The sequence below is a fragment of the Salvelinus alpinus genome, chromosome 20, assembly GCF_045679555.1.
Source record: "Salvelinus alpinus chromosome 20, SLU_Salpinus.1, whole genome shotgun sequence".
Classification (NCBI taxonomy): Eukaryota; Metazoa; Chordata; class Actinopteri; order Salmoniformes; family Salmonidae; genus Salvelinus; species Salvelinus alpinus.
The window spans coordinates 2,719,135-2,745,083 of record NC_092105.1 but is presented as its reverse complement, the minus strand read 5'-3'; the positions used below and the strand labels follow the sequence as shown (position 1 = coordinate 2,745,083).

Here is a 25,949-nt window from a genome sequence, read left to right as displayed (position 1 = left end):
AATCGGAACACTGAACATGAGAATTACCATTCTGGTAGTATTTGTGTTGCTTCAGCAAGTCTGTCTGTAAAAGACGTGTTTAGAATAGTGATAGTCCCCAAATTAGAAATGTGAATTAATATCATTGTGATTAATTTTGATACAGATGGCAACAATGTCAAATAAAAACATTCAAGAGTTCTATACAGATTATCTGATTTTATTTAGTTAAATATCAATACAATTAAGTTTTAAATAATTATAAATGATGTATGAACAAACAGCGAAGTTTAAGTCTAGATGGTACTTTATCTTATGAGGTAGTACTTTTCATACAACAGTTGATTCAACTAATGACTAAAGTAAATATTAACAAGCGATAAAACAGATCTGCAGTGCATAACAACAACATATCATAGAGAACAAAGCGTTATGTTGAAGTCCTCTGCATATTTCTAGAAATAACCAAACAGGAAATGAACTCATGTACAGTAACGTGGAAGAATCTCAGGATGCATCCAAATGGCACCCTATTGCCCTAGTACACTACATGGCCCTGAGCAAAAGTAGAGCACTATATAGGGAATAGGGTGCCATTTGAAGCATACATTAATCTTTACAGTAAGATGTGCTAGAAGTTAAAGGAGAAAGGGAAGGAGTCCCCAGCCCCTGATCCTTTCTCTCTGCTGGTTGACGGTTGACCAGGACTCTTAGAGCTGAAGGGGAACTCAAATCCATCTTCTGACTTCTCCGACTCGGGCCGAGCAAACAGGAAGCCTTCAACAACATACATATTGCTATTACACAGAGGAAGAATCACATCAGGGTCTGTATTTATAAAATGTCGCCGATATAGGATCAGTTTCCCCATGTCCAGTCATTTTCATTTTAAAGGCAAAACTGATTCTAGATCAGCACTCCAACTAAAAAAGAATGACTTTTGAAAAGTATGACAAGCAGAACTTTATTAATAGCAGACACAATTTCCCACCTGATGGCGATTTGGATCCTGATGGTTTCTAAGATGACAAAAATAAAACGGTAATAAATTAGCCAAGTTCAGCATTATGTCTGATACTGACACTACAGAGAATAACATATAACAGCATATATAATGAGCCAAGTTCAGCATTATGTCTGATACTGACACTACAGAGAAAAACATATAACAGCATATACTGTATAATCAGCCAAGTTCAGCCTTATGTACGATACTGACACTACAGAGAATAACATATAACAGCATATATAATGAGCCAAGTTCAGCATTATGTACGATACTGACACTACAGAGAATAACATATAACAGCATATATAATGAGCCAAGTTCAGCATTATGTCTGATACTGACACTACAGAGAATAACATATAACAGCATATATAATGAGCCAAGTTCAGCCTTATGTACGATACTGACACTACAGAGAATAACATATAACAGCATATATAATGAGCCAAGTTCAGCCTTATGTACGATACTGACACTACAGAGAATAACATATAACAGCATATATAATGAGCCAAGTTCAGCATTATGTACGATACTGACACTACAGAGAATAACATATAACAGCATATATAATGAGCCAAGTTCAGCCTTATGTACGATACTGACACTACAGAGAATAACATATAACAGCATATATAATGAGCCAAGTTGAACCTTATGTCTGATACTGACACTAGAGAATAACATATAACTGCATATATAATGAGCCAAGTTCAGCCTTATGTACGATACTGACACTACAGAGAATAACATATAACAGCATATATAATGAGCCAAGTTCAGCATTATGTCTGATACTGACACTACAGAGAATAACATATAACAGCATATACTGTATAATCAGCCAAGTTCAGCCTTATGTACGATACTGACACTACAGAGAATAACATATAACAGCATATATAATGAGCCAAGTTCAGCATTATGTCTGATACTGACACTACAGAGAATAACATATAACAGCATATATAATGAGCCAAGTTCAGCATTATGTACGATACTGACACTACAGAGAATAACATATAACAGCATATATAATGAGCCAAGTTCAGCATTATGTCTGATACTGACACTACAGAGAATAACATATAACAGCATATATAATGAGCCAAGTTCAGCATTATGTCTGATACTGACACTACAGAGAATAACATATAACAGCATATTTAATGAGCCAAGTTCAGCCTTATGTACGATACTGACACTACAGAGAATAACATATAACAGCATATATAATGAGCCAAGTTCAGCATTATGTCTGATACTGACACTACAGAGAATAACATATAACAGCATATATAATGAGCCAAGTTCAGCATTATGTCTGATACTGACACTACAGAGAATAACATATAACAGCATATATAATGAGCCAAGTTCAGCATTATGTCTGATACTGACACTAGAGAATAACATATAACAGCATATATAATCAGCCAAGTTCAGCCTTATGTACGATACTGACACTACAGAGAATAACATATAACAGCATATATAATGAGCCAAGTTCAGCATTATGTCTGATACTGACACTACAGAGAATAACATATAACAGCATATATAATGAGCCAAGTTCAGCATTATGTCTGATACTGACACTACAGAGAATAACATATAACAGCATATATAATGAGCCAAGTTCAGCATTATGTACGATACTGACACTACAGAGAATAACATATAACAGCATATATAATGAGCCAAGTTCAGCATTATGTACGATACTGACACTACAGAGAATAACATATAACAGCATATATAATGAGCCAAGTTCAGCATTATGTCTGATACTGACACTACAGAGAATAACATATAACAGCATATATAATGAGCCAAGTTCAGCCTTATGTACGATACTGACACTACAGAGAATAACATATAACAGCATATATAATGAGCCAAGTTCAGCATTATGTCTGATACTGACACTACAGAGAATAACATATAACAGCATATACTGTATAATCAGCCAAGTTCAGCCTTATGTACGATACTGACACTACAGAGAATAACATATAACAGCATATATAATGAGCCAAGTTCAGCATTATGTCTGATACTGACACTACAGAGAATAACATATAACAGCATATATAATGAGCCAAGTTCAGCCTTATGTACGATACTGACACTACAGAGAATAACATATAACAGCATATATAATGAGCCAAGTTCAGCCTTATGTACGATACTGACACTACAGAGAATAACATATAACAGCATATACTGTATAATCAGCCAAGTTCAGCCTTATGTACGATACTGACACTACAGAGAATAACATATAACAGCATATTTAATGAGCCAAGTTCAGCATTATGTCTGATACTGACACTACAGAGAATAACATATAACAGCATATATAATGAGCCAAGTTCAGCATTATGTACGATACTGACACTAGAGAATAACATATAACAGCATATATAATGAGCCAAGTTCAGCCTTATGTACGATACTGACACTACAGAGAATAACATATAACAGCATATATAATGAGCCAAGTTCAGCATTATGTACGATACTGACACTAGAGAATAACATATAACAGCATATATAATGTGCCAAGTTCAGCCTTATATACGATACTGACACTACAGAGAATAACATATAACAGCATATATAATGAGCCAAGTTCAGCATTATGTCTGATACTGACACTACAGAGAATAACATATAACAGCATATATAATGAGCCAAGTTGAACCTTATGTCTGATACTGACACTAGAGAATAACATATAACAGCATATATAATGAGCCAAGTTCAGCATTATGTACGATACTGACACTACAGAGAATAACATATAACAGCATATATAATGAGCCAAGTTCAGCATTATGTCTGATACTGACACTACAGAGAATAACATATAACAGCATATATAATGAGCCAAGTTCAGCATTATGTACGATACTGACACTACAGAGAATAACATATAACAGCATATATAATGAGCCAAGTTCAGCATTATGTCTGATACTGACACTACAGAGAATAACATATAACAGCATATATAATGAGCCAAGTTCAGCATTATGTCTGATACTGACACTAGAGAATAACATATAACAGCATATATAATCAGCCAAGTTCAGCCTTATGTACGATACTGACACTACAGAGAATAACATATAACAGCATATATAATGAGCCAAGTTCAGCATTATGTCTGATACTGACACTACAGAGAATAACATATAACAGCATATATAATGAGCCAAGTTCAGCATTATGTCTGATACTGACACTACAGAGAATAACATATAACAGCATATATAATGAGCCAAGTTCAGCATTATGTCTGATACTGACACTACAGAGAATAACATATAACAGCATATACTGTATAATCAGCCAAGTTCAGCCTTATGTACGATACTGACACTACAGAGAATAACATATAACAGCATATATAATGAGCCAAGTTCAGCCTTATGTACGATACTGACACTACAGAGAATAAAATATAACAGCATATATAATGAGCCAAGTTCAGCCTTATGTACGATACTGACACTACAGAGAATAACATATAACAGCATATACTGTATAATCAGCCAAGTTCAGCATTATGTACGATACTGACACTACAGAGAATAACATATAACAGCATATACTGTATAATCAGCCAAGTTCAGCCTTATGTACGATACTGACACTACAGAGAATAACATATAACAGCATATATAATGAGCCAAGTTCAGCCTTATGTACGATACTGACACTACAGAGAATAACATATAACAGCATATTTAATGAGCCAAGTTCAGCATTATGTCTGATACTGACACTACAGAGAATAACATATAACAGCATATATAATGAGCCAAGTTCAGCATTATGTACGATACTGACACTAGAGAATAACATATAACAGCATATATAATGAGCCAAGTTCAGCCTTATGTACGATACTGACACTACAGAGAATAACATATAACAGCATATATAATGAGCCAAGTTCAGCATTATGTCTGATACTGACACTACAGAGAATAACATATAACAGCATATTTAATGAGCCAAGTTCAGCCTTATGTACGATACTGACACTACAGAGAATAACATATAACAGCATATATAATGAGCCAAGTTCAGCATTATGTCTGATACTGACACTACAGAGAATAACATATAACAGCATATATAATGAGCCAAGTTCAGCATTATGTCTGATACTGACACTACAGAGAATAACATATAACAGCATATATAATGAGCCAAGTTCAGCATTATGTCTGATACTGACACTAGAGAATAACATATAACAGCATATATAATCAGCCAAGTTCAGCCTTATGTACGATACTGACACTACAGAGAATAACATATAACAGCATATATAATGAGCCAAGTTCAGCATTATGTCTGATACTGACACTACAGAGAATAACATATAACAGCATATATAATGAGCCAAGTTCAGCATTATGTCTGATACTGACACTACAGAGAATAACATATAACAGCATATATAATGAGCCAAGTTCAGCATTATGTACGATACTGACACTACAGAGAATAACATATAACAGCATATATAATGAGCCAAGTTCAGCATTATGTACGATACTGACACTACAGAGAATAACATATAACAGCATATATAATGAGCCAAGTTCAGCATTATGTCTGATACTGACACTACAGAGAATAACATATAACAGCATATATAATGAGCCAAGTTCAGCCTTATGTACGATACTGACACTACAGAGAATAACATATAACAGCATATATAATGAGCCAAGTTCAGCATTATGTCTGATACTGACACTACAGAGAATAACATATAACAGCATATACTGTATAATCAGCCAAGTTCAGCCTTATGTACGATACTGACACTACAGAGAATAACATATAACAGCATATATAATGAGCCAAGTTCAGCATTATGTCTGATACTGACACTACAGAGAATAACATATAACAGCATATATAATGAGCCAAGTTCAGCCTTATGTACGATACTGACACTACAGAGAATAACATATAACAGCATATATAATGAGCCAAGTTCAGCCTTATGTACGATACTGACACTACAGAGAATAACATATAACAGCATATACTGTATAATCAGCCAAGTTCAGCCTTATGTACGATACTGACACTACAGAGAATAACATATAACAGCATATTTAATGAGCCAAGTTCAGCATTATGTCTGATACTGACACTACAGAGAATAACATATAACAGCATATATAATGAGCCAAGTTCAGCATTATGTACGATACTGACACTAGAGAATAACATATAACAGCATATATAATGAGCCAAGTTCAGCCTTATGTACGATACTGACACTACAGAGAATAACATATAACAGCATATATAATGAGCCAAGTTCAGCATTATGTACGATACTGACACTAGAGAATAACATATAACAGCATATATAATGTGCCAAGTTCAGCCTTATGTACGATACTGACACTACAGAGAATAACATATAACAGCATATATAATGAGCCAAGTTCAGCATTATGTCTGATACTGACACTACAGAGAATAACATATAACAGCATATATAATGAGCCAAGTTGAACCTTATGTCTGATACTGACACTAGAGAATAACATATAACAGCATATATAATGAGCCAAGTTCAGCATTATGTACGATACTGACACTACAGAGAATAACATATAACAGCATATACTGTATAATCAGCCAAGTTCAGCCTTATGTACGATACTGACACTACAGAGAATAACATATAACAGCATATATAATGAGCCAAGTTCAGCCTTATGTACGATACTGACACTACAGAGAATAACATATAACAGCATATTTAATGAGCCAAGTTCAGCATTATGTCTGATACTGACACTACAGAGAATAACATATAACAGCATATATAATGAGCCAAGTTCAGCATTATGTACGATACTGACACTAGAGAATAACATATAACAGCATATATAATGAGCCAAGTTCAGCCTTATGTACGATACTGACACTACAGAGAATAACATATAACAGCATATATAATGAGCCAAGTTCAGCATTATGTCTGATACTGACACTACAGAGAATAACATATAACAGCATATTTAATGAGCCAAGTTCAGCCTTATGTACGATACTGACACTACAGAGAATAACATATAACAGCATATATAATGAGCCAAGTTCAGCATTATGTCTGATACTGACACTACAGAGAATAACATATAACAGCATATATAATGAGCCAAGTTCAGCATTATGTCTGATACTGACACTACAGAGAATAACATATAACAGCATATATAATGAGCCAAGTTCAGCATTATGTCTGATACTGACACTAGAGAATAACATATAACAGCATATATAATCAGCCAAGTTCAGCCTTATGTACGATACTGACACTACAGAGAATAACATATAACAGCATATATAATGAGCCAAGTTCAGCATTATGTCTGATACTGACACTACAGAGAATAACATATAACAGCATATATAATGAGCCAAGTTCAGCATTATGTCTGATACTGACACTACAGAGAATAACATATAACAGCATATATAATGAGCCAAGTTCAGCATTATGTACGATACTGACACTACAGAGAATAACATATAACAGCATATATAATGAGCCAAGTTCAGCATTATGTACGATACTGACACTACAGAGAATAACATATAACAGCATATATAATGAGCCAAGTTCAGCCTTATGTACGATACTGACACTACAGAGAATAACATATAACAGCATATATAATGAGCCAAGTTCAGCATTATGTCTGATACTGACACTACAGAGAATAACATATAACAGCATATATAATGAGCCAAGTTCAGCCTTATGTACGATACTGACACTACAGAGAATAACATATAACAGCATATATAATGAGCCAAGTTCAGCCTTATGTACGATACTGACACTACAGAGAATAACATATAACAGCATATACTGTATAATCAGCCAAGTTCAGCCTTATGTACGATACTGACACTACAGAGAATAACATATAACAGCATATTTAATGAGCCAAGTTCAGCATTATGTCTGATACTGACACTACAGAGAATAACATATAACAGCATATATAATGAGCCAAGTTCAGCATTATGTACGATACTGACACTAGAGAATAACATATAACAGCATATATAATGAGCCAAGTTCAGCCTTATGTACGATACTGACACTACAGAGAATAACATATAACAGCATATATAATGAGCCAAGTTCAGCATTATGTACGATACTGACACTAGAGAATAACATATAACAGCATATATAATGTGCCAAGTTCAGCCTTATGTACGATACTGACACTACAGAGAATAACATATAACAGCATATATAATGAGCCAAGTTCAGCATTATGTCTGATACTGACACTACAGAGAATAACATATAACAGCATATATAATGAGCCAAGTTGAACCTTATGTCTGATACTGACACTAGAGAATAACATATAACAGCATATATAATGAGCCAAGTTCAGCATTATGTACGATACTGACACTACAGAGAATAACATATAACAGCATATATAATGAGCCAAGTTCAGCATTATGTCTGATACTGACACTACAGAGAATAACATATAACAGCATATATAATGAGCCAAGTTCAGCATTATGTACGATACTGACACTACAGAGAATAACATATAACAGCATATATAATGAGCCAAGTTCAGCATTATGTCTGATACTGACACTACAGAGAATAACATATAACAGCATATATAATGAGCCAAGTTCAGCATTATGTCTGATACTGACACTAGAGAATAACATATAACAGCATATATAATCAGCCAAGTTCAGCCTTATGTACGATACTGACACTACAGAGAATAACATATAACAGCATATATAATGAGCCAAGTTCAGCATTATGTCTGATACTGACACTACAGAGAATAACATATAACAGCATATATAATGAGCCAAGTTCAGCATTATGTCTGATACTGACACTACAGAGAATAACATATAACAGCATATATAATGAGCCAAGTTCAGCATTATGTCTGATACTGACACTACAGAGAATAACATATAACAGCATATACTGTATAATCAGCCAAGTTCAGCCTTATGTACGATACTGACACTACAGAGAATAACATATAACAGCATATATAATGAGCCAAGTTCAGCCTTATGTACGATACTGACACTACAGAGAATAAAATATAACAGCATATATAATGAGCCAAGTTCAGCCTTATGTACGATACTGACACTACAGAGAATAACATATAACAGCATATACTGTATAATCAGCCAAGTTCAGCATTATGTACGATACTGACACTACAGAGAATAACATATAACAGCATATACTGTATAATCAGCCAAGTTCAGCCTTATGTACGATACTGACACTACAGAGAATAACATATAACAGCATATATAATGAGCCAAGTTCAGCCTTATGTACGATACTGACACTACAGAGAATAACATATAACAGCATATTTAATGAGCCAAGTTCAGCATTATGTCTGATACTGACACTACAGAGAATAACATATAACAGCATATATAATGAGCCAAGTTCAGCATTATGTACGATACTGACACTAGAGAATAACATATAACAGCATATATAATGAGCCAAGTTCAGCCTTATGTACGATACTGACACTACAGAGAATAACATATAACAGCATATATAATGAGCCAAGTTCAGCATTATGTACGATACTGACACTAGAGAATAACATATAACAGCATATATAATGAGCCAAGTTCAGCCTTATGTACGATACTGACACTACAGAGAATAACATATAACAGCATATATAATGAGCCAAGTTCAGCATTATGTACGATACTGACACTACAGAGAATAACATATAACAGCATATATAATGAGCCAAGTTCAGCCTTATGTACGATACTGACATTACAGAGAATAACATATAACAGCATATATAATGAGCCAAGTTCAGCCTTATGTACGATACTGACACTACAGAGAATAACATATAACAGCATATATAATGAGCCAAGTTCAGCATTATGTCTGATACTGACACTACAGAGAATAACATATAACAGCATATATAATGAGCCAAGTTCAGCATTATGTCTGATACTGACACTACAGAGAATAACATATAACAGCATATACTGTATAATCAGCCAAGTTCAGCCTTATGTACGATACTGACACTACAGAGAATAACATATAACAGCATATATAATGAGCCAAGTTCAGCCTTATGTACGATACTGACACTACAGAGAATAAAATATAACAGCATATATAATGAGCCAAGTTCAGCCTTATGTACGATACTGACACTACAGAGAATAACATATAACAGCATATATAATGAGCCAAGTTCAGCCTTATGTACGATACTGACACTACAGAGAATAACATATAACAGCATATTTAATGAGCCAAGTTCAGCATTATGTCTGATACTGACACTACAGAGAATAACATATAACAGCATATATAATGAGCCAAGTTCAGCATTATGTACGATACTGACACTAGAGAATAACATATAACAGCATATATAATGAGCCAAGTTCAGCCTTATGTACGATACTGACACTACAGAGAATAACATATAACAGCATATATAATGAGCCAAGTTCAGCATTATGTACGATACTGACACTAGAGAATAACATATAACAGCATATATAATGAGCCAAGTTCAGCCTTATGTACGATACTGACACTACAGAGAATAACATATAACAGCATATATAATGAGCCAAGTTCAGCATTATGTACGATACTGACACTACAGAGAATAACATATAACAGCATATATAATGAGCCAAGTTCAGCCTTATGTACGATACTGACACTACAGAGAATAACATATAACAGCATATATAATGAGCCAAGTTCAGCATTATGTCTGATACTGACACTACAGAGAATAACATATAACAGCATATATAATGAGCCAAGTTCAGCATTATGTCTGATACTGACACTACAGAGAATAACATATAACAGCATATATAATGAGCCAAGTTCAGCATTATGTCTGATACTGACACTAGAGAATAACATATAACAGCATATATAATCAGCCAAGTTCAGCCTTATGTACGATACTGACACTACAGAGAATAACATATAACAGCATATATAATGAGCCAAGTTCAGCATTATGTCTGATACTGACACTACAGAGAATAACATATAACAGCATATATAATGAGCCAAGTTCAGCATTATGTCTGATACTGACACTACAGAGAATAACATATAACAGCATATATAATGAGCCAAGTTCAGCATTATGTACGATACTGACACTACAGAGAATAACATATAACAGCATATATAATGAGCCAAGTTCAGCATTATGTACGATACTGACACTACAGAGAATAACATATAACAGCATATATAATGAGCCAAGTTCAGCATTATGTCTGATACTGACACTACAGAGAATAACATATAACAGCATATATAATGAGCCAAGTTCAGCCTTATGTACGATACTGACACTACAGAGAATAACATATAACAGCATATATAATGAGCCAAGTTCAGCATTATGTCTGATACTGACACTACAGAGAATAACATATAACAGCATATACTGTATAATCAGCCAAGTTCAGCCTTATGTACGATACTGACACTACAGAGAATAACATATAACAGCATATATAATGAGCCAAGTTCAGCATTATGTCTGATACTGACACTACAGAGAATAACATATAACAGCATATATAATGAGCCAAGTTCAGCCTTATGTACGATACTGACACTACAGAGAATAACATATAACAGCATATATAATGAGCCAAGTTCAGCCTTATGTACGATACTGACACTACAGAGAATAACATATAACAGCATATACTGTATAATCAGCCAAGTTCAGCCTTATGTACGATACTGACACTACAGAGAATAACATATAACAGCATATTTAATGAGCCAAGTTCAGCATTATGTCTGATACTGACACTACAGAGAATAACATATAACAGCATATATAATGAGCCAAGTTCAGCATTATGTACGATACTGACACTAGAGAATAACATATAACAGCATATATAATGAGCCAAGTTCAGCCTTATGTACGATACTGACACTACAGAGAATAACATATAACAGCATATATAATGAGCCAAGTTCAGCATTATGTACGATACTGACACTAGAGAATAACATATAACAGCATATATAATGTGCCAAGTTCAGCCTTATGTACGATACTGACACTACAGAGAATAACATATAACAGCATATATAATGAGCCAAGTTCAGCATTATGTCTGATACTGACACTACAGAGAATAACATATAACAGCATATATAATGAGCCAAGTTGAACCTTATGTCTGATACTGACACTAGAGAATAACATATAACAGCATATATAATGAGCCAAGTTCAGCATTATGTACGATACTGACACTACAGAGAATAACATATAACAGCATATATAATGAGCCAAGTTCAGCATTATGTCTGATACTGACACTACAGAGAATAACATATAACAGCATATATAATGAGCCAAGTTCAGCATTATGTACGATACTGACACTACAGAGAATAACATATAACAGCATATATAATGAGCCAAGTTCAGCATTATGTACTGATACTGACACTACAGAGAATAACATATAACAGCATATATAATGAGCCAAGTTCAGCATTATGTACTGATACTGACACTAGAGAATAACATATAACAGCATATATAATCAGCCAAGTTCAGCCTTATGTACGATACTGACACTACAGAGAATAACATATAACAGCATATATAATGAGCCAAGTTCAGCATTATGTCTGATACTGACACTACAGAGAATAACATATAACAGCATATATAATGAGCCAAGTTCAGCATTATGTCTGATACTGACACTACAGAGAATAACATATAACAGCATATATAATGAGCCAAGTTCAGCATTATGTCTGATACTGACACTACAGAGAATAACATATAACAGCATATACTGTATAATCAGCCAAGTTCAGCCTTATGTACGATACTGACACTACAGAGAATAACATATAACAGCATATATAATGAGCCAAGTTCAGCCTTATGTACGATACTGACACTACAGAGAATAAAATATAACAGCATATATAATGAGCCAAGTTCAGCCTTATGTACGATACTGACACTACAGAGAATAACATATAACAGCATATACTGTATAATCAGCCAAGTTCAGCATTATGTACGATACTGACACTACAGAGAATAACATATAACAGCATATACTGTATAATCAGCCAAGTTCAGCCTTATGTACGATACTGACACTACAGAGAATAACATATAACAGCATATATAATGAGCCAAGTTCAGCCTTATGTACGATACTGACACTACAGAGAATAACATATAACAGCATATTTAATGAGCCAAGTTCAGCATTATGTCTGATACTGACACTACAGAGAATAACATATAACAGCATATATAATGAGCCAAGTTCAGCATTATGTACGATACTGACACTAGAGAATAACATATAACAGCATATATAATGAGCCAAGTTCAGCCTTATGTACGATACTGACACTACAGAGAATAACATATAACAGCATATATAATGAGCCAAGTTCAGCATTATGTACGATACTGACACTAGAGAATAACATATAACAGCATATATAATGAGCCAAGTTCAGCCTTATGTACGATACTGACACTACAGAGAATAACATATAACAGCATATATAATGAGCCAAGTTCAGCATTATGTACGATACTGACACTACAGAGAATAACATATAACAGCATATATAATGAGCCAAGTTCAGCCTTATGTACGATACTGACATTACAGAGAATAACATATAACAGCATATATAATGAGCCAAGTTCAGCCTTATGTACGATACTGACACTACAGAGAATAACATATAACAGCATATATAATGAGCCAAGTTCAGCATTATGTCTGATACTGACACTACAGAGAATAACATATAACAGCATATATAATGAGCCAAGTTCAGCATTATGTCTGATACTGACACTACAGAGAATAACATATAACAGCATATACTGTATAATCAGCCAAGTTCAGCCTTATGTACGATACTGACACTACAGAGAATAACATATAACAGCATATATAATGAGCCAAGTTCAGCCTTATGTACGATACTGACACTACAGAGAATAAAATATAACAGCATATATAATGAGCCAAGTTCAGCCTTATGTACGATACTGACACTACAGAGAATAACATATAACAGCATATATAATGAGCCAAGTTCAGCCTTATGTACGATACTGACACTACAGAGAATAACATATAACAGCATATTTAATGAGCCAAGTTCAGCATTATGTCTGATACTGACACTACAGAGAATAACATATAACAGCATATATAATGAGCCAAGTTCAGCATTATGTACGATACTGACACTAGAGAATAACATATAACAGCATATATAATGAGCCAAGTTCAGCCTTATGTACGATACTGACACTACAGAGAATAACATATAACAGCATATATAATGAGCCAAGTTCAGCATTATGTACGATACTGACACTAGAGAATAACATATAACAGCATATATAATGAGCCAAGTTCAGCCTTATGTACGATACTGACACTACAGAGAATAACATATAACAGCATATATAATGAGCCAAGTTCAGCATTATGTACGATACTGACACTACAGAGAATAACATATAACAGCATATATAATGAGCCAAGTTCAGCCTTATGTACGATACTGACATTACAGAGAATAACATATAACAGCATATATAATGAGCCAAGTTCAGCCTTATGTACGATACTGACACTACAGAGAATAACATATAACAGCATATATAATGAGCCAAGTTCAGCATTATGTCTGATACTGACACTACAGAGAATAACATATAACAGCATATATAATGAGCCAAGTTCAGCATTATGTCTGATACTGACACTACAGAGAATAACATATAACAGCATATACTGTATAATCAGCCAAGTTCAGCCTTATGTACGATACTGACACTACAGAGAATAACATATAACAGCATATATAATGAGCCAAGTTCAGCCTTATGTACGATACTGACACTACAGAGAATAAAATATAACAGCATATATAATGAGCCAAGTTCAGCCTTATGTACGATACTGACACTACAGAGAATAACATATAACAGCATATACTGTATAATCAGCCAAGTTCAGCCTTATGTACGATACTGACACTACAGAGAATAACATATAACAGCATATTTAATGAGCCAAGTTCAGCATTATGTCTGATACTGACACTACAGAGAATAACATATAACAGCATATATAATGAGCCAAGTTCAGCCTTATGTACGATACTGACACTACAGAGAATAACATATAACAGCATATATAATGAGCCAAGTTCAGCATTATGTACGATACTGACACTAGAGAATAACATATAACAGCATATATAATGAGCCAAGTTCAGCATTATGTACGATACTGACACTACAGAGAATAACATATAACAGCATATATAATGAGCCAAGTTCAGCATTATGTCTGATACTGACACTACAGAGAATAACATATAACAGCATATATAATGAGCCAAGTTCAGCCTTATGTACGATACTGACACTACAGAGAATAACATATAACAGCATATATAATGAGCCAAGTTCAGCATTATGTCTGATACTGACACTACAGAGAATAACATATAACAGCATATACTGTATAATCAGCCAAGTTCAGCCTTATGTACGATACTGACACTACAGAGAATAACATATAACAGCATATATAATGAGCCAAGTTCAGCATTATGTCTGATACTGACACTACAGAGAATAACATATAACAGCATATATAATGAGCCAAGTTCAGCCTTATGTACGATACTGACACTACAGAGAATAACATATAACAGCATATATAATGAGCCAAGTTCAGCCTTATGTACGATACTGACACTACAGAGAATAACATATAACAGCATATATAATGAGCCAAGTTCAGCATTATGTACGATACTGACACTAGAGAATAACATATAACAGCATATATAATGTGCCAAGTTCAGCCTTATGTACGATACTGACACTACAGAGAATAACATATAACAGCATATATAATGAGCCAAGTTCAGCATTATGTCTGATACTGACACTACAGAGAATAACATATAACAGCATATATAATGAGCCAAGTTCAGCATTATGTCTGATACTGACACTACAGAGAATAACATATAACAGCATATACTGTATAATCAGCCAAGTTCAGCATTATGTACGATACTGACACTACAGAGAATAACATATTACAGCATATATAATGAGCCAAGTTCAGCCTTATGTACGATACTGACACTACAGAGAATAAAATATAACAGCATATATAATGAGCCAAGTTCAGCCTTATGTACGATACTGACACTACAGAGAATAACATATAACAGCATATACTGTATAATCAGCCAAGTTCAGCATTATGTACGATACTGACACTACAGAGAATAACATATAACAGCATATACTGTATAATCAGCCAAGTTCAGCCTTATGTACGATACTGACACTACAGAGAATAACATATAACAGCATATATAATGAGCCAAGTTCAGCCTTATGTACGATACTGACACTACAGAGAATAACATATAACAGCATATTTAATGAGCCAAGTTCAGCATTATGTCTGATACTGACACTACAGAGAATAACATATAACAGCATATATAATGAGCCTAGTTCAGCATTATGTACGATACTGACACTAGAGAATAACATATAACAGCATATATAATGAGCCAAGTTCAGCATTATGTACGATACTGACACTACAGAGAATAACATATAACAGCATATATAATGAGCCAAGTTCAGCATTATGTACGATACTGACACTAGAGAATAACATATAACAGCATATATAATGAGCCAAGTTCAGCCTTATGTACGATACTGACACTACAGAGAATAACATATAACAGCATATATAATGAGCCAAGTTCAGCATTATGTACGATACTGACACTACAGAGAATAACATATAACAGCATATATAATGAGCCAAGTTCAGCCTTATGTACGATACTGACATTACAGAGAATAACATATAACAGCATATATAATGAGCCAAGTTCAGCCTTATGTACGATACTGACACTACAGAGAATAACATATAACAGCATATATAATGAGCCAAGTTCAGCATTATGTACTGATACTGACACTACAGAGAATAACATATAACAGCATATATAATGAGCCAAGTTCAGCATTATGTCTGATACTGACACTACAGAGAATAACATATAACAGCATATACTGTATAATCAGCCAAGTTCAGCCTTATGTACGATACTGACACTACAGAGAATAACATATAACAGCATATATAATGAGCCAAGTTCAGCCTTATGTACGATACTGACACTACAGAGAATAAAATATAACAGCATATATAATGAGCCAAGTTCAGCCTTATGTACGATACTGACACTACAGAGAATAACATATAACAGCATATATAATGAGCCAAGTTCAGCCTTATGTACGATACTGACACTACAGAGAATAACATATAACAGCATATTTAATGAGCCAAGTTCAGCATTATGTCTGATACTGACACTACAGAGAATAACATATAACAGCATATATAATGAGCCAAGTTCAGCATTATGTACGATACTGACACTAGAGAATAACATATAACAGCATATATAATGAGCCAAGTTCAGCCTTATGTACGATACTGACACTACAGAGAATAACATATAACAGCATATATAATGAGCCAAGTTCAGCATTATGTACTGATACTGACACTACAGAGAATAACATATAACAGCATATATAATGAGCCAAGTTCAGCCTTATGTACGATACTGACACTACAGAGAATAACATATAACAGCATATATAATGAGCCAAGTTCAGCATTATGTACTGATACTGACACTACAGAGAATAACATATAACAGCATATATAATGAGCCAAGTTCAGCCTTATGTACGATACTGACATTACAGAGAATAACATATAACAGCATATATAATGAGCCAAGTTCAGCCTTATGTACGATACTGACACTACAGAGAATAACATATAACAGCATATATAATGAGCCAAGTTCAGCATTATGTCTGATACTGACACTACAGAGAATAACATATAACAGCATATATAATGAGCCAAGTTCAGCATTATGTACTGATACTGACACTACAGAGAATAACATATAACAGCATATACTGTATAATCAGCCAAGTTCAGCCTTATGTACGATACTGACACTACAGAGAATAACATATAACAGCATATATAATGAGCCAAGTTCAGCCTTATGTACGATACTGACACTACAGAGAATAAAATATAACAGCATATATAATGAGCCAAGTTCAGCCTTATGTACGATACTGACACTACAGAGAATAACATATAACAGCATATACTGTATAATCAGCCAAGTTCAGCCTTATGTACGATACTGACACTACAGAGAATAACATATAACAGCATATTTAATGAGCCAAGTTCAGCATTATGTCTGATACTGACACTACAGAGAATAACATATAACAGCATATATAATGAGCCAAGTTCAGCATTATGTACGATACTGACACTAGAGAATAACATATAACAGCATATATAATGAGCCAAGTTCAGCCTTATGTACGATACTGACACTACAGAGAATAACATATAACAGCATATATAATGAGCCAAGTTCAGCATTATGTACGATACTGACACTAGAGAATAACATATAACAGCATATATAATGAGCCAAGTTCAGCCTTATGTACGATACTGACACTACAGAGAATAACATATAACAGCATATATAATGAGCCAAGTTCAGCATTATGTACGATACTGACACTACAGAGAATAACATATAACAGCATATATAATGAGCCAAGTTCAGCCTTATGTACGATACTGACATTACAGAGAATAACATATAACAGCATATATAATGAGCCAAGTTCAGCCTTATGTACGATACTGACACTACAGAGAATAACATATAACAGCATATATAATGAGCCAAGTTCAGCATTATGTCTGATACTGACACTACAGAGAATAACATATAACAGCATATATAATGAGCCAAGTTCAGCATTATGTACGATACTGACACTACAGAGAATAACATATAACAGCATATATAATGAGCCAAGTTCAGCATTATGTCTGATACTGACACTACAGAGAATAACATATAACAGCATATATAATGAGCCAAGTTCAGCCTTATGTACGATACTGACACTACAGAGAATAACATATAACAGCATATATAATGAGCCAAGTTCAGCATTATGTCTGATACTGACACTACAGAGAATAACATATAACAGCATATACTGTATAATCAGCCAAGTTCAGCCTTATGTACGATACTGACACTACAGAGAATAACATATAACAGCATATATAATGAGCCAAGTTCAGCATTATGTCTGATACTGACACTACAGAGAATAACATATAACAGCATATATAATGAGCCAAGTTCAGCCTTATGTACGATACTGACACTACAGAGAATAACATATAACAGCATATATAATGAGCCAAGTTCAGCCTTATGTACGATACTGACACTACAGAGAATAACATATAACAGCATATACTGTATAATCAGCCAAGTTCAGCCTTATGTACGATACTGACACTACAGAGAATAACATATAACAGCATATTTAATGAGCCAAGTTCAGCATTATGTCTGATACTGACACTACAGAGAATAACATATAACAGCATATATAATGAGCCAAGTTCAGCCTTATGTACGATACTGACACTACAGAGAATAACATATAACAGCATATTTAATGAGCCAAGTTCAGCATTATGTCTGATACTGACACTACAGAGAATAACATATAACAGCATATATAATGAGCCAAGTTCAGCATTATGTACGATACTGACACTAGAGAATAACATATAACAGCATATATAATGAGCCAAGTTCAGCCTTATGTACGATACTGACACTACAGAGAATAACATATAACAGCATATATAATGAGCCAAGTTCAGCATTATGTACGATACTGACACTAGAGAATAACATATAACAGCATATATAATGTGCCAAGTTCAGCCTTATGTACGATACTGACACTACAGAGAATAACATATAACAGCATATATAATGAGCCAAGTTCAGCATTATGTACGATACTGACACTACAGAGAATAACATATAACAGCATATATAATGAGCCAAGTTCAGCCTTATGTACGATACTGACATTACAGAGAATAACATATAACAGCATATATAATGAGCCAAGTTCAGCCTTATGTACGATACTGACACTACAGAGAATAACATATAACAGCATATATAATGAGCCAAGTTCAGCATTATGTCTGATACTGACACTACAGAGAATAACATATAACAGCATATATAATGAGCCAAGTTCAGCATTATGTACGATACTGACACTACAGAGAATAACATATAACAGCATATATAATGAGCCAAGTTCAGCATTATGTCTGATACTGACACTACAGAGAATAACATATAACAGCATATATAATGAGCCAAGTTCAGCCTTATGTACGATACTGACACTACAGAGAATAACATATAACAGCATATATAATGAGCCAAGTTCAGCATTATGTCTGATACTGACACTACAGAGAATAACATATAACAGCATATACTGTATAATCAGCCAAGTTCAGCCTTATGTACGATACTGACACTACAGAGAATAACATATAACAGCATATATAATGAGCCAAGTTCAGCATTATGTCTGATACTGACACTACAGAGAATAACATATAACAGCATATATAATGAGCCAAGTTCAGCCTTATGTACGATACTGACACTACAGAGAATAACATATAACAGCATATATAATGAGCCAAGTTCAGCCTTATGTACGATACTGACACTACAGAGAATAACATATAACAGCATATACTGTATAATCAGCCAAGTTCAGCCTTATGTACGATACTGACACTACAGAGAATAACATATAACAGCATATTTAATGAGCCAAGTTCAGCATTATGTCTGATACTGACACTACAGAGAATAACATATAACAGCATATATAATGAGCCAAGTTCAGCCTTATGTACGATACTGACACTACAGAGAATAACATATAACAGCATATTTAATGAGCCAAGTTCAGCATTATGTCTGATACTGACACTACAGAGAATAACATATAACAGCATATATAATGAGCCAAGTTCAGCATTATGTACGATACTGACACTAGAGAATAACATATAACAGCATATATAATGAGCCAAGTTCAGCCTTATGTACGATACTGACACTACAGAGAATAACATATAACAGCATATATAATGAGCCAAGTTCAGCATTATGTACGATACTGACACTAGAGAATAACATATAACAGCATATATAATGTGCCAAGTTCAGCCTTATGTACGATACTGACACTACAGAGAATAACATATAACAGCATATATAATGAGCCAAGTTCAGCATTATGTACGATACTGACACTACAGAGAATAACATATAACAGCATATATAATGTGCCAAGTTCAGCCTTATGTACGATACTGACACTACAGAGAATAACATATAACAGCATATATAATGAGCCAAGTTCAGCATTATGTCTGATACTGACACTACAGAGAATAACATATAACAGCATATATAATGAGCCAAGTTCAGCATTATGTCTGATACTGACACTACAGAGAATAACATATAACAGCATATACTGTATAATCAGCCAAGTTCAGCCTTATGTACGATACTGACACTACAGAGAATAACATATAACAGCATATATAATGAGCCAAGTTCAGCCTTATGTACGATACTGACACTACAGAGAATAAAATATAACAGCATATATAATGAGCCAAGTTCAGCCTTATGTACGATACTGACACTACAGAGAATAACATATAACAGCATATACTGTATAATCAGCCAAGTTCAGCATTATGTACTGATACTGACACTACAGAGAATAACATATAACAGCATATACTGTATAATCAGCCAAGTTCAGCCTTATGTACGATACTGACACTACAGAGAATAACATATAACAGCATATATAATGAGCCAAGTTCAGCCTTATGTACGATACTGACACTACAGAGAATAACATATAACAGCATATTTAATGAGCCAAGTTCAGCATTATGTCTGATACTGACACTACAGAGAATAACATATAACAGCATATATAATGAGCCAAGTTCAGCATTATGTACGATACTGACACTAGAGAATAACATATAACAGCATATATAATGAGCCAAGTTCAGCCTTATGTACGATACTGACACTACAGAGAATAACATATAACAGCATATATAATGAGCCAAGTTCAGCATTATGTACGATACTGACACTAGAGAATAACATATAACAGCATATATAATGAGCCAAGTTCAGCCTTATGTACGATACTGACACTACAGAGAATAACATATAACAGCATATATAATGAGCCAAGTTCAGCATTATGTACGATACAGACACTACAGAGAATAACATATAACAGCATATATAATGAGCCAAGTTCAGCCTTATGTACGATACTGACATTACAGAGAATAACATATAACAGCATATATAATGAGCCAAGTTCAGCCTTATGTACGATACTGACACTACAGAGAATAACATATAACAGCATATATAATGAGCCAAGTTCAGCATTATGTCTGATACTGACACTACAGAGAATAACATATAACAGCATATATAATGAGCCAAGTTCAGCATTATGTCTGATACTGACACTACAGAGAATATCATATAACAGCATATACTGTATAATCAGCCAAGTTCAGCCTTATGTACGATACTGACACTACAGAGAATAACATATAACAGCATATTTAATGAGCCAAGTTCAGCATTATGTCTGATACTGACACTACAGAGAATAACATATAACAGCATATATAATGAGCCAAGTTCAGCATTATGTACGATACTGACACTACAGAGAATAACATATAACAGCATATATAATGAGCCAAGTTCAGCCTTATGTACGATACTGACACTACAGAGAATAACATATAACAGCATATATAATGAGCCAAGTTCAGCATTATGTACGATACTGACACTAGAGAATAACATATAACAGCATATATAATGAGCCAAGTTCAGCCTTATGTACGATACTGACACTACAGAGAATAACATATAACAGCATATATAATGAGCCAAGTTCAGCATTATGTACTGATACTGACACTACAGAGAATAACATATAACAGCATATATAATGAGCCAAGTTCAGCCTTATGTACGATACTGACATTACAGAGAATAACATATAACAGCATATATAATGAGCCAAGTTCAGCCTTATGTACGATACTGACACTACAGAGAATAACATATAACAGCATATACTGTATATGAGCCAAGTTCAGCATTATGTACTGATACTGACACTACAGAGAATAACATATAACAGCATATATAATGAGCCAAGTTCAGCATTATGTACTGATACTGACACTACAGAGAATAACATATAACAGCATATATAATGAGCCAAGTTCAGCATTATGTACTGATACTGACACTACAGAGAATAACATATAACAGCATATATAATGAGCCAAGTTCAGCCTTATGTACGATACTGACACTACAGAGAATAACATATAACAGCATATATAATGAGCCAAGTTCAGCATTATGTCTGATACTGACACTACAGAGAATAACATATAACAGCATATACTGTATAATCAGCCAAGTTCAGCCTTATGTACGATACTGACACTACAGAGAATAACATATAACAGCATATATAATGAGCCAAGTTCAGCATTATGTCTGATACTGACACTACAGAGAATAACATATAACAGCATATATAATGAGCCAAGTTCAGCCTTATGTACGATACTGACACTACAGAGAATAACATATAACAGCATATATAATGAGCCAAGTTCAGCCTTATGTGCGATACTGACACTACAGAGAATAACATATAACAGCATATACTGTATAATCAGCCAAGTTCAGCCTTATGTACGATACTGACACTACAGAGAATAACATATAACAGCATATTTAATGAGCCAAGTTCAGCATTATGTCTGATACTGACACTACAGAGAATAACATATAACAGCATATATAATGAGCCAAGTTCAGCCTTATGTACGATACTGACACTACAGAGAATAACATATAACAGCATATTTAATGAGCCAAGTTCAGCATTATGTCTGATACGGACACTACAGAGAATAACATATAACAGCATATATAATGAGCCAAGTTCAGCATTATGTACGATACTGACACTAGAGAATAACATATAACAGCATATATAATGAGCCAAGTTCAGCCTTATGTACGATACTGACACTACAGAGAATAACATATAACAGCATATATAATGAGCCAAGTTCAGCATTATGTACGATACTGACACTAGAGAATAACATATAACAGCATATATAATGTGCCAAGTTCAGCCTTATGTACGATACTGACACTACAGAGAATAACATATAACAGCATATATAATGAGCCAAGTTCAGCCTTATGTACGATACTGACACTAGAGAATAACATATAACAGCATATATAATGAGCCAAGTTCAGCATTATGTCTGATACTGACACTACAGAGAATAACATATAACAGCATATATAATGAGCCAAGTTCAGCATTATGTCTGATACTGACACTACAGAGAATAACATATAACAGCATATATAATGAGCCAAGTTCAGCATTATGTCTGATACTGACACTACAGAGAATAACATATAACAGCATATATAATGGTACCTTTTCACTGCTGAAATATGAGCTGCTGAAGGGGAAAGGAGGCTCCTACAATGAAACACAATATTAGAGTTTAATATAAAGAGTTATTGGATTGATCATCATTGTAAAAAAGTGTTTTTGATGTTCCCTCACTTCCTCCTGGCCTGAGCCCAGTTCAAAGCCACAGTGGAAGCCAGAGAAGTCGGTGGTGGTGGGGCTAGGAGCTGAGCTCATGGAGAACAGGAAGCCTGGGGATTTCACTGTGGATCCGTCTAGGTGACTAGGTGACCCACTGTGGCTACTGCTGGAGATATTATAAACACTCATTCATATACATAAGTAAGTAAGCATTTATATACAACTGGGAGGACTGCATCTCAAATGACACCCTTTTCCCTCTGTAGTGTACTACTTTTCACCAGAGCCCAGGGTGCACTACTTTTGACCTGGGACCTGGTCAGAAGTAGTGCACCAAATAGGGTGCCATTTCAGACCCAGCCTAGGTTAACTTCTGTTTGAACTATGCATGTGATGTCTTACTTCAGGGAGAAGGTTGGGGTGCTGGACACAGCTTTCATTCTAGCAGGAGTCTGAGGAGAGAATGCTGCTCCCATCCCTTCATTCTCCTCCTCCTCAGTAATGAGGGATGTAGGCTGTTCCTCTCCTCCCTCAGTCCCCCTCTCCTTCACCTCTTCCATCCCCACTGTACTGGAGGTGTTCAGACGCTCCTTCTATAAAGAGTCAAACAGATGTTACATAGCATATTTACAGGGCATTCGGAAAGTATTCAGACCCCTTGACTTTTTGTTACGTTACAGCCTTATTCTAAAATTGATTAAATAGTTTCCCCCCCTCATCAATCTACACACAATACCCCATAATGACAAAGCAAAAAAATGTTGTTTAAAATTTATTTTTTTTGCGAATTTATAAAAAATAAAAAAACGGAGATATCACATTAACATAAGTATTCAGACCCTTTACTCTGTACTTTGTTGAAGCCCCTTTGGCAGCGATTACAACCTCAAGTCTTCTTGAGTATGACGCTACAAGCTTGGCACACCTGTATTTGGGGAGTTTCTCCCATTCTTCTCTGCAGATCCTCTCAAGCTCTGTCAGATTGGATGGGGAGCGTTGCTACACAGCTATTTTCAGGACTCTCCAGAGATGTTTGATCGGCTTTAAGT

General features: G+C 34.4%; 1 protein-coding gene across 1 annotated transcript; it reads right to left on the bottom strand.

Moving 5' to 3' along the window:
- Positions 1-267: 267 nt before the first annotated feature.
- On the bottom strand, positions 268-25,550 carry LOC139547196 (uncharacterized). The gene is made up of 5 exons (XM_071356287.1): positions 25,303-25,550; positions 24,916-25,066; positions 24,784-24,828; positions 971-998; positions 268-756 (listed from the first exon to the last, which is right to left on the bottom strand). Exons 1-5 carry the CDS (start codon positions 25,458-25,460, stop codon positions 611-613), a joined length of 528 nt encoding a protein of 175 aa, XP_071212388.1. The 5' UTR covers positions 25,461-25,550; the 3' UTR covers positions 268-610.
- Between the last annotated feature and the right edge of the window lie 399 nt (positions 25,551-25,949).